General features: G+C 39.7%; 1 protein-coding gene across 10 annotated transcripts in view; it reads left to right on the top strand.

Moving 5' to 3' along the window:
* LOC102252818 (chromosome unknown open reading frame, human C2orf76) overlaps positions 1-12,711 on the top strand; it is a 73,285-nt gene extending 60,574 nt beyond the window's left edge. For all 10 annotated transcript variants that reach the window (XM_014547928.1, XM_014547933.1, XM_014547936.1 and 7 more), the window contains 2 exons: positions 4,722-4,803; positions 12,499-12,711. In XM_014547928.1, coding sequence (XP_014403414.1) covers positions 4,722-4,803; positions 12,499-12,575 — 159 coding nt within the window. In that variant the 3' untranslated portion in view covers positions 12,576-12,711. The remainder of the gene's footprint in view (positions 1-4,721; positions 4,804-12,498) is intronic.
* Positions 12,712-13,130: the final 419 nt, after the last annotated feature.

The following is a 13,130-nucleotide window of genomic DNA, read 5'->3' as shown; positions in this document are numbered from 1 at the left end:
TCAATTTTGGTTAAAGACACGTACCTCAGTTGCAGGCTCTATCCCCAGCCCTGGTCAGGGTGTGTGTGAGAGGCAAACCGGTCAGTGTGTCTCTCTCTTATCGATGTTTCTCTCTCTCTGTCTCTTCCCCTCCCTTCTACTCTCTTTAAAAAATCAATGGAAAAATTCCATCGGGTAAGGATTAACAAAAAATTTAAAAAATTAAATGCATTATTTTTTTTAAAAAAAGGATACATGTTGTATCTCAAGCAAATATTTAACAGAAAATAAGCATAAAACTTTGTAAATTTGGGTTACATATAAAGGAAGCCACTTATTATCTGGCAAGTCAATCTCTTACATTTTCTTAATCCTGTAAGGGAAGGAAGGAGCCCAAAGAAGGTAAAAATCATCTGCTTTTTCTGACTTGGCTCTCACTGTGTAAGAGAGGGCCCAGGACTTGGCTCTGGGAGCAAATCTGCAATCCTAACGTTGTCTTACCTGCCCTGCAGAGAACTGCTTGTTTATGTGTTTATTGTGTGTTTACATTTCTGTTTCATTACTTTTTTAGAGTAATTTTTTATGAAGCCACAATCAAAGGTTTGCTTCTTACAACACAGACTAGCGTGATCCTTTTTCTTGAATCTCAATGACCCTTGTATTGACTCATAACTATAACTACCTTACTCTGTTATACAGACTAGTCAAGGACCAGGGAGCGTATCTGCTTCTTCATAGCTCCAGTACCTAGCACAGTGTCTCATTCAGAGGCATGTTTCCATAGCAATTTTTGAATGAAGTATTTATTTATAAGTTCACTTCATTTCATTCCCTTCTCTGGTCATAGATGCCCTCCATAAATTCAGTCAGATTTCAAATAACTGTATAGCACAGATTATAAAGAAAATAGCATGAGGGTATATATATTGTATATTGATTATGAATTAGTAACATTTTTTCCCTGTAGTTTAAAATAACACAGATTCTTGCCCCTCGGCCTGGCCTGCGCCCTCTCGCAATCTGGGACCCCTCGGGGGATGTCAGACTGCCGGTTTCGGCCCAATCCCCACAGGCCAGGCTGAGGGACCCCACTGGTGCACGAATCCATGCACTGGGCCTCTATGCATATAAGATCTTTAGTTAATCTTTTCCCGCCCTCCTCCCTTCCCGCTTCCCTCTGAGATTCATCAGTCTGTTTCATGTTTCCATGCCTCTGCATTGAGCGTCTACCCCCTGGTAGTCAGTGCGCATTGTAGCTACCGGTCAAACGGTTGGACGGTCGCTTAGGCTTTTATATATATAGATGTGAGAGATCTTTATTTAGAAAACTTTGAAATGCTAGTGAGGATCTTTAATTGTCCAGGCTCATTAAACTGAACTCCTCTGAAGATATGTGCATTTTATTTATGTGAAATTCTACCTTGATTTTAATAAAAATATATATATATGTGAAAAGGGATCCAAAATAAGATTTAAGTAGAAATACTTAGAATATTTTGGAGGGCAAGGTGCGGCATGAAGATGTACGGTCTTTCTTTATTAATTTACAAATTTAATGCCACCCCAACAAAATACTAACAACAGTTTTTAAGAAACATGAGCATATGAACAAGCCCAACATAGTTTTATGATTATAAAACTAATATGCAAAACATAAATGATGAATAATAGTCAGGAAAATGAGAGAAATGAGAGTGACTGGCCTTAGCATTAATTAGACATATTATAAAACAATAGTAATTAAAACAGTGTGGTACTGTCGCATGAACCGTGAGTTCAACAGCATAGAATTAAAAGTCCAAACTAGACCCAAATATATATAGGAATTTTATTTTATAGTAAATACGACATTTCAAATATGTGGAGGATTTAATAAGTGTTATTGGGACAACCGTGTAGACATCTAGAAAACAGTTAAGTTGAAGCCATAGCCTTTTCTTTATTGGATTAATGACTTAAATGTGAAAGTGAAACTTATCCATGGGGTAGAGATGAAACGGATTGGACATTAGTGGATAATTTGTTCAAGCTGGGTGATGGGTACATGGAGGGTTCATTGTACTATTCTCTACATTGTATGTTTGAAATTCTTCATAATTAAAAGTTTAAAGAATGAAATTAATAAAAATACTTGAAGAAAACATGGAATTTTAAAAGTAATCTAAGCGTGAAGGTCTTTCTAAGTATGATACTATAAAGGACTGATACATTTTATTTCACTTATTTTTTATTTTTTTGTTAGTCCTCACCCAGGGATATTTTTCCATTGATTTTTAGAGAGAGTGGAAGGGAGGGGAAGAGACAATAGAGAGAGAATCATCAATGTGAGAGAGACACATCAATTGGTTGCCTCCAACATGTGACCCAACCAGGGCCAGGGATCGAGCCTGCAACCGAGTTATGTGCCCTTGGCCAGAATCAAACCCAGGACTCTTCAGTCCATGGGCTGACACTCTGTCCACTGCACCAAATCGGCTAGGGCTCATTAATTATTTTTTCATAATTCAGCATTCTACTTGAAAATGCTCTAGGAAAAATCAAAGAACAAATGAAAACGGGAAAATTTTCTAACTGAAAGAAAAGGACTCATTTTGTTAGTAAATAATGATATTCTGTAATTCTATTTTAAAAAATTATCCTACAAGTTCATTAAAAAGCAGAAAATATTCACAGCATTACCCATAATAAAATAATACAAATTAAGACTGTAGTTAATCTATATCTATTGAGTTGGCAAAGATCAGATGGTTTGGATAATACATGTCAGCAAAGGTGTGGGAAATAGGTATTCTCAGCAATTGATAGTGTTAATGTAAGTTGGTACCACTTCTCTGGGGAGTAACTTGCAAATTAAAATTCGTCAAAATGCAACTTTTCAAAACAAAAATTGCAATTACTCTCTGACCCAACAATTCTACTTTTAGGAATTTATCTTTCCTATAAAACTTGTACATAGGCAAAATGATACATGTACAGGATACTTGTTGCAGGTTTGTTTACGGTAACAAGAGATTGGAAACGACCTAAATGCCATCAATAGGGACTCTGTGTGTGTATGTGTGTTTGTGTCCCTTCAGTGGAATATGCTGCAGTCTTGATAAGTTATGAGGCAGCTCTTACACTGATTTTGAAAAGTTTTAAGCTATATTTTAGGAGAAAAAAAGTAACGTGTGAGAACACAGTTTCCATGCACATCTCTGCCTGCATGTACACGCCAGGGACAGTCTCCTCTGGGAGGTACAGGAATTGGTACTGGTTCTGTGGAGAACTGCATAGCTGCTGGGTAGGGGTTAGGAGGAGACTGACTTCACTCTCTGTCCGTATGTACTTAGAGACTTTTGTATCACGAGTATGACCTATTGTAAAATGATACTTTTAATAAAGGTTTTTTCCCTTATAATCTGTGTGCTCCGGAGGTCGCGCCCCTGTGCTCTCTCGTGAGTGAAGGTGTGTCCGGTGGAGCATGGCTGCTGGGCCTTCTTTTTTGGCTGCTGAGAGGCCTTCCTGTTGATGCTCCCTCTCAGCCGCACTCTAGAAGTAGAAAACGTTGCTACACAGCCGTGTTCTAGTTGACAAGTGGTACTGTGTGCCCAACTATGGTCACCTCTGTGTGCTGTTTAGGGGCAAATAGCAACTCAAAATTTTCTCCAATGTTTATAATTTTTAACTGGATTTGTAAATATTGTAGCATAGATTCATCTACCCCCACCCCAAATCACATAGAAAAGGTGGCAGTTAATATGACATGGGAGCAGTGTTTATTAGCTAGGGCGAGGTGTTAGCTATGTGGATTTTGGCCATCGAGGTGAACTTGTTTACCTCGGAAGTCAGACTGATCAGATACAAGCCTAGAGTACTCTGGGTCAGCCATGTACTCTGGGTCTGTATCATTTTCTTTTTTTTTTAATTGTTGATAATATTACAGGTGTCTCCCATTTAACCCCCATCCCTTCCCTCTTCCCAGCCCCAACTCACCCCAGGTCTTCATCACCCTGCTCTGGGCCTGTATCTTAACCTCTCTGATTTGTCCTGGAATATTGTGAGGATGAGATGGTGATGATGATGATGGTGATGATGATGGTGATGATGATGTTATGAGATGGTGATGATGATGGTGATGATGATGGTGATGATGATGGTGGTGGTGGTGGTGGGATAAGATGGTGGTGATGATGATGATGGTGGTGGGGGGGGCTAAGATGATTGTGATGATATGAGAGGATGATGATGATATGAGATGGTGATGATGATGATATGAGAGGATGATAATGATAGGAGATGGTGATGATGATAGCGGCGGTGATGGTGTGGCAGTGACAGCAAGAGAACAGTTAACAGCTAACAGAGAGTTCTTGCTATGTGACTGACACTGTGTTGAGTGTTTTATATGCTTTGTCTCATTTCATCCTCACCACAAAGTAGTAGAGAAGATGTATCCTTTCCTCCTTTTGTTCAGATGAGGAAACCGAGTCTAAGAGAGGCCGTGTAGTTTGTTGAGAGCACACAGCTGGACGTTGGCGGAGCTCTAAAGCGGTGTGCTGTAGCACTGTCTCCCTAGTGCTTTCCACAGTGTGCGCACTTAGGTGCTCACTGTCCATTCACTTCTCTTCTTACGGTAACGGGGGTAGAATGTGACTCAGGCTATTGCTGTGTCCCGAAGTAACAATTCTGTGTCTTTGCGAAATCTCACCACATATGAAGCTCAGAAGTACTGCTAAAATGCAGATTTTCCTTCTTTCTAGACAAATGAACTTGTGCTGAGTTTGGAAGATGATGACACACTCATGTTGAAAGAAGACCACACTCTGAAAGCAGCTGGAATCGGTGAGAAAGAGTGTGCGGTGCCAGCAGGAGTCCCAGCCTGCATGGTGGCCCGGCTGATTATACTTGGATAACTCGCCGCAGAGTAAATGCTACTCTTGGTGCCCTGAGCACCGCCTGATAATTATTCAGAGGACGAGATGATGTACATTCAGACCATCTCACTGAGGGCAGTAGTTATCTGCTCTCCAAATGTTCCGAATGCAAATAGTTCTTTTCGGAAGGTATGCTCAGAATTCTGCTGAGGGTTATTTTAAATGATTGGCAGGTTATTGCTCAATAACCTGCTTATTATCAGCCTCATTTGATGAACGGATAGTTTGAGAGAAGTGGGCCTGGTGGAAACTAATGTGGAATACGGAAGGGTGATGTTTGTAGAACATGCAGCATGGTCTCCATAGTTGTCCAGATCACTCCGGGCCGACCAAGTCACGGAATCTCAAATAGGAGCCTAGTGAGTGCAGTTGAAAAATGGCCCGAATTAGCCTTTCAACCTGGAAAAGGCATGCAGTTCTAGTTTAAAGAAATGCTGTTACATATTTTGTGACCATTAGATGTCACTCTAATTCTACTTATATGTTCACCTAAAGATTATCTGGCAGCAGGAGTGAAGATTTGGGGAGAGCTGTGAGCAGGTGAAGGCTTTATGCCTCTGACACACCTTTGTGGTCGGTGACTAATGAAACAGCACAAGTCACACTCGACAGCTGCACATGGACTGCCGAGGAGCACTGTCAGGGAGGCCCATGCCAGGAAGCCTTCCGTGTTTTGTTGTGTTATTTAGTCACAAATGTCAGGGATTTACTTTTTAAAAAAAATATATTTTATTGATTTTTTACAGAGAGGAAGAGAGAGGGATAGAGGACCCTTGAGTCTGCAGGCCGACACTCTATCCACTGAGCCAAACCGGTTGGGGCAGGGATTTACTTTTGAGTGATATACGCAGCTAAAGTAAGTTCCTGACATATCTTCTAATTTAAATAGGATTTTTAAAGAACATGTTATGAGATATTATACTTGATTTCTATGTTTGTCCCCACTGTTTGCTAGATTAGTGTCTTTTCATATTATGATTGACCATATACATAAGATTGATTGTTATTATTTGAAAAAAACTTTTTATTTTAGCATATATTTCTTCAGATGCTGTTGTATTATTATAGCAGGTGGCACCTGTGTTATTGAGGCACATGGCCCCTAGCATAAAGCCATAATGAATATAACCAACTGGTATTGATGCCGGAATTGACAGATCTATGGGAAAGAACAGAAAATCTAAAATCAAACTAAAAAAAAAAGTAAGGTTCCGCAATTTGATCAATTTTTGACATCTCAAATAAGTGAGGAAAGGATGAATTAACCAGAAAATGATGTTGGGCTCATTGCCAAAGCATTTGGGGAATTGCAATTAAAATTTTTATCTCAGTCTTTATTCAAAAATAAATTCTAGATGGATTGAGTGTTATAATGTAGAATTTTAAAAAAATGTAGTTCAATAGTTTTATAATCTTGGGGAGGAGAAGAGCTCTAAGCATGACCATAAGCACTAAAAACAATGTAAACAGAGTTAAAGGAGAAGCAATAAACTGAAAAAGTATTAGCATCATATATGACACATAAAAGGGTATGAGCCTGATTTTATAAGAAGCACCTATAATTAGTCTGAAAAAGATAAACAAGAAATTCTACTGATAGAAGAAATAGCTAACATGAAAAATAATTCAGCCTTATTAGTCATGAGAAATGCACATGAAAGTAGATACTGTTGGATGTCGTGTACTAGTCTAGGGGTTAGGAGTTAGACCTGGAGCCAGAGTGCTTGGGTTCATGGCTGATCTGCCACTTACGGGCTGGGTGACCTTGGGCCAGCGGTAATTATAAGACTAGCAGCCATGAGGAAAGTGCTGGTGTTGGGAAAGGGCCGATCTTCCGAACTACTGTTGGGAGTATCCGTTACCTGTAACTTTCAGTTTGACCAACAGGACTTCCTCAAACTTAATGTGGTGTCTTATCTATCGACATGCCAACAAGAGCCTGCTTGCTCAAGCTCTGGCTCCTTTGAGGTGGTGATATGTCTTCAGAGAGGTGGCCGTGTTCTCTCGCCTCCCCGTTAGTGAATCACTCGTGTGGAGCTTAATTTATTGACTGGACATAGAATATATCGTGCCATACCTTTGTTATTTAAAAATGTACGTATTGCTCGGCCTGTGGAGCTTAATTTATTGACTGGACATAGAATATATTGTGCCATACCTTTGTTATTTAAAAATGTACGTATTGCCCGGCCGGTGTGGTTCAGTGTTTGAGCGTTGACTTATGAACCAGCAGGTCATAGTTCAATTCCTGGTCAGGGCATATGCCCAGGTTGTGGGCTCCATCCTCAGTGGGAGGTGTGCAGGAGGCAGCCAGTCAATGATTCTCTCTCATCATTGATGTTTCTATATCTCCCTCTCCCTTCCTCTCTGAATCAATAAAAATATATTTTTTAAAATGTACATATTTACATATCTGTATGTGTATATGGAGAAAAGAAATGATTTCTCAGGGAGGTGACATTGCTAAAAATTGATTTTTCCCCTCACCATACTATCTAATTGTTCTTGTAATTTAAGATTTGTCTACAGTTTACATCTATTACTTGTAGAGAATAAAGTCCTAGAGTTGGAGAAAATTGATTTGAATGAAGGCTCGCATTTTACTTGCTTTGTGACTTTCTGTAAGCCATTCAGCCTCTCTGAACTTCTATTTCAGCTTCTGTAAAACAAAACAGAAGTAAATAAACCTATTTCAGAAATTAAACCTATTTCAGAGGCTCGTCATAGAGATGAGTAAAAGCATGGATACAAAAGCATCCGGAGAAATGCATGCAAAGGCCCTCAAAAATATTTATTTTATTTAGGAACCATTCTGGAGAAGGCAATTGGCAAATGTTTTGAATTTATTAAAATATTGAATTGTTGGTTTAATTGTTGGTTTAATCATTAATTTCAGATTCACGTACTGAGTCACCTGTTGTAAAGGCGAGAATCAATTCCATCAGTTTGTCTTCCTCGTTTTCAGGCCATAGGCCTTTGATCAGAATCAGATCCTTCGCACGAGTTCTCGCTAGTCTTTGGGCCGTACAAGGACGTCCACTGCGCTCCTGCGCTGGCCAGCCCGCAGCCCTGGTCAGGGGCCACTTCGGTCACTGCTGGGCCCATTCTCTCCTTGCACAGTCCCTGCTGTAGCCAGAGCAGCGGAGATGTACTCGGAGAACAGGCCACAGTGCGCAGGAAAGGAGGTCCCTGGAGAGCTGCAGTGTGAAATGATCCTTGAAGCGTGTGATTATCCTCGGGGACTTTCCCTCCCTCGGGGCCGCTCAGGTTGGCTTTTTAAGAGGTTTAAGAGGAAAATCCAAGTCATCACTCTCCCCTTTACCACCGATCTCGCTGTGGAGCTGTCACTCTGCTCTCACAGCCAGTTGCCATGGGAATAATGCCATTGTAACAGATTTATCATGATGACTTTTCTGCAGAAGTCATGAAAGGAAAAAGAGAGACTGGGAGGGGGGAATACAGGGGGCAGAACTGTTTGAAGATTTCTTTTCTCACAGAGAAATTCTCCAGTTCCTGCTCTGGCCTTTTATCTGCACTGCAGATCCCAGTTGTATGTTGTGCCTGATGGGGGAAGTTTGTGTTTGTGGACCAGTGCTGGCATACATAAGTAAAAAGATTTGCTTTGTGGAAGGAAGAAAAAGCTTCACCTAGAATTGTTACTTATACTTTAAAGAAGTTTACCTTGTTTTTAACTATTGTAATTTTATGGACTAATTCCCCTAAGCAATAAATTTGCATGTAAGGTTTTTTTTGGCGCTACTGTATTTTATCTTTTGTTTTGCTACGTTCTACAACTGTTACTAGTACATTTTTTGAATCCTCTCTGGTTTAGTAAAGTAAAGAAATTGTATCAGGGAAACTCTTCCAAAGCCAGTTGTGGTTTATTGGAAAATTTTTACAAGATACAGTAGGCCATACTATGAGCCATTGTCTGGGACTGGGTAGAGGAGGTGTGGGCCCAACAAGTGGGGGTTCCAAACAGGGGGCCAGAAGGAGCCTCCTATAAGCCATTCTTCTTTCTCCTCCCCTCACCATTGTGGAAATCACAGGCATGTGTCCTGCCTATCAAATGTCAGATTTATTTCACTATCTGTTTTCTTCTCACTGTAGTTTGAAATCTTCTCTGCCCGCTGATCTGAAACAGACACTTGGAGCAAATAGGAAATAAACGGTAGTTGGGGGACAGTCTTTGCTGGATGGTTGACGTCCTTTGGTGAACATTTAGAAATATAACTCAGCTGCCGGCACGGTTGTGAATGATTTATGGATTAGGATTTTATGAAACTTGGGAGGAAAGGATATTTGCCCGGAGCAGGAAGGAGGGCGAACTTTGTCCTTTGGGTCTCAAATTGCTACAGAATCCGCACCTAGCTCTTCCTGTTTGTTTGTTTTGGGGGTTCTTTTGCCAGTCATCTGCATTCATTACCACATTACAGCCTGGCCTGGTCATTCTTTGTCTGAACCACACAGTCAGTGTTCATGTGTCCATCTCTCTTCTCAGACGGCAGTTGCAGCGCCTCACTGCACCTCGGCCGACAGGGACGCAGCTCGGGCTGGAAACTGCCATGAACTCTCATCAGTAGCCAGTTCATTGAGATGTTATTTGGGTTTGAGTTCATTGCATTAAATTTTCCTTGAGATTTTACATTTAAAATTGGTTTTTATATTCTTTTATATAAAGTCGTTATTATTACATTCCTGATAAAGGTAGGGGTGTGTGTGTGTGTGTGTGTGTGCGTGTCCTGTTTGGAAACAAAATTACTGATTTTATAGCCAAAGTTTGAATGTGCTGGCTTGTGTTCATGTCATTAAAATTGAAAGTCAGTGTTAAAATGATCCACAAATGTATTTGGAGGGCTCTTGATTTCATTCGCTAGTAAGACAAAGGGAGGAACTGGCAGTGTGCTTATTGGATTTTAGATTGCATGTTCATTTCAGATTCACATGCCGAGGCACCGGGCACCGAGTGCACTGCCGCCTGCAGCACTTTTAATTTACAGTCAGCTGCCCAGAGGACCAGCGCAGGCAGACTTCCCGGGGCTCTTCCAGAGCCATTTGAATAGAATCTGGGAAGCAAGAATTTAAGGGATAATGGTGGAAAGGGTGATTATGTAGAGGTCTTGAAAATCTTTCATAATTCATTTACTTTAATTGGCAACTAAATTTGCATTATAAATGCTTGAAATCATTCTCTCAAACATTTTCAACAGGGTTTTATAGATTTAAAAGAAACATTATATTCTATTTCTATTTGGGGACCACAATACTAAAGTTTAAAATTCATTTTATGTCTTAATTTTGAATGTTTAGAGAAACTAATTTTTAATTTGTGTTGTTTTCCAATTTGTTAGGGGTGAAAAAATTTTTAAATATATTTTTGTTGATTTCAGAGAGGAAGAGAAAAGGAGAGAGAAACATCAGTGATGAGAGAGAATCATTGATTGACTGCCCCCTTCATGCCCCCTACTGGGGATCAAGCCTGCAACCTGGGGATGTGTCCTGACCGGGAATTGAAGAGTGACCTCCTGGTTCATAGGTTGGTCCTCAACTACTGAGCCACACCTGCCGGGCAGGGGTGAAAATTTTTATCAACCTGATGAATTTGAGTTTAACTCATTTGCCAGTCTAGTTTTCCTGAAAAAAATGCATTCATCTGAAAATAAAACCTTCATCTTAGATGATCTCATTTGAGCCTGTATTATGAGAGGTGGCATAAATACTTTATATGAATAATGGATTGATCTATAAGTTAATTAGATCCAAGAGAACCTGCTGTCAAAAGAAAAATGCTCTGTCAGTCCTTTTTTCACATCAGCTTATTCTGGACCTATTGTTACTGTACTGAGGAGCTGTACGCTGTATTAGTTTCTCAAAAGGGGTACAGAGAAATGTCAACCTGGGGAAGTGAGTGTTGTCATTATAGGTAGTGTGTATTGGCGCAGTGCTGTGAGGAGTTCTGTATGTAAATTGCTTGTGGTAGATGAAACCTTGCGTCATGATTATGAAGAACAGGATGCTTTTGCTCCTTCTCCATTAGAAAGATGATTAAATCACTTGCGAATGATTAAGTCTACTTTTAGGTTTGCTTCCCTTCAAAAGGAAACCCCAGGAGCTTTTTATATAAAGGATAGATCTCAAAATATCTTATCTTTGAATATTGGATTTTTTGAAGTCCCCTTTCAACATTTTACTGATTCCTAGTGTGGAGCCTCTTACCCATTCTTTTAAATGCTTTTTTGCTACGGGGGGTGGGGGGGTGCAACTAACTAAATGCACCCTCCTTGTTGATTCCCAGTTTCTCTCTGCTGTACCCTCCCCTATGCCCCCCAAGCTCATTGTGATGAGAGTTTGCAGTCTGATTTTCATCAAGATGAATCTTCATGTAGTGGACTAGAATGAGGGTCTGAGACTATGGGTGATTTTATTTTCTTCTTCAACATTTCTGTATTTGCTGTAATGAGCATGGGTAACTTACACTTGAGAAACATTAAATTTGATGTTCTTAAAACCAGCAAAAACATTTTTAATGAAATGTCATACTAAGTGTTTGATTTCCTTGTTTCGTGACATATTCTAATGATGAGATGAGAGTTGTAAATGAAGTGGTAATCCTGGGCGTCCCTCCTTATTATCCTATTTATTTGTCTTGAAGAGTTTACTTGTCTGCTTTTAGAGGATATGTTAATTGACTTATCAGTATTCATTACAAATAATCTTGTCTGTTTTCTTGTCGAGATTCTGAAGGCCCTTTTGCTCTTTCTGTAAAAGCTAAGCAGACTGTATTAACTTCTGATTTAATTTAAAAAACAAATGTGGAACTTGTTGGCGAAACACCTTAAAGAATTGCATGTTTAATAATTGGAAGGCTTTCCATCAGATTTGTCTCCAGTCTGAATTAATAATGTTGCTGACTTATTGTTTTAGAAGACAGAGTCCTTGACCTGCTAGGTTGAAAGAATTGTGACTGCTCTGAACCTTGCGGGTCCTTTAGCTGTGCCGTATCCCCTGTGAATAATTAGAGGTATTTGAAGGTATTGAGGTAGAAGCCAATTTGTGTCTTTCACTTTGCATACTGTTGAAGCCTCATGAATTAATCATAAGCAGGCAAAAAATTAACTTCTTCAGACACATATTTTGATGGGTCATGAGGGAGAATGTAAAGTGATCTGTAAAATATTCTACTGATCCTCTGAGTATTAAATTATTATACCTACAGGCTAATTTCAGAGGAAAAAAGAGTTTTCCTCCAGTAATTGAGTAGCAAATTTGAAAAAAATAAAGGTTTGTTATTTTCTAGGACTGTTAAGAGGACCATAAATGAGCAAATTTATGATTTTCTGAAAACCAGATTCTTGTGTTAATTATTGTTTTAAATTTGTTTGTTTATTGTTCTTTTTACTTTTAAATTACTTGATTTCTAGATTCTTATAACTCCAGTGAATACTTCTTGTTGATTTAGTGAACTGTGAAACCAAACAAATAACTCATCTTTCTCACTTTAGGCATCTAAATCACTAAATCAGAGTAATGTGGGTTTCCATACTTATTTAAATCCAATTTCACATTAAAATTATTTTCCATTTTCTGTTTGTCTTTTTTTCAGCCAATGAAACTGAAATTGCATTCTTCTGTGAAGAAGATTATAAGAACTACAAAGCTAATCCCATTTCATCCTGGTGAAAACCTCACGGGGCTTCCTTTTTGCATGCCTATATTAAGCTCTTTATTCCACTAGTGAGTTTTTAAATTGACAAATAAACTTTAAAAATTAATCCTGGCTCTGCTATTTGAGTTAAAATCTGTGGTATTTTCTCTCTTTGCCAGTCTCGTTTTTCTTTCTTTCTTATTGTAAAATAATATATTGTGAGAAAAAGTTTGATGGATTATTTTTTTTTTCTGGAAAAGTCATTTGAAATGGCTTGGGTGGGCCTGAAAGTTGAGTGGGGCAGGGTCTCAGGGAATCACCAGATGGGCAAACAGGGTGAGCCAGGTTGATGGAGACTCAGATATGGCACCCGTCTGCCAGCTCTGTGGGAGGAGGACCCAGCAAAGGAACCGCCTCTGCCAGCACTTCTGTCTGGGAATAAGCTGCCCCTCCAGCCCTTGCTGGACAGTTCAGTTCCTCCCTGTATGTCCCTGGAGACTTTCGAGCTCCTGCCCAGCGCTGGGGCTCAGAGCCTGTGAGTCTGAGTAAGTCTGTGCATGGGCCCTTTAAGGGAACACCTGGGACTCCAG

Source organism: Myotis brandtii, unplaced genomic scaffold (genome assembly GCF_000412655.1).
Source record: "Myotis brandtii unplaced genomic scaffold, ASM41265v1 scaffold488, whole genome shotgun sequence".
Taxonomy (NCBI): Eukaryota; Metazoa; Chordata; class Mammalia; order Chiroptera; family Vespertilionidae; genus Myotis; species Myotis brandtii.
Note: the sequence above shows the minus strand (reverse complement) of the source record. Positions and strands in the feature narration are given on the sequence as shown.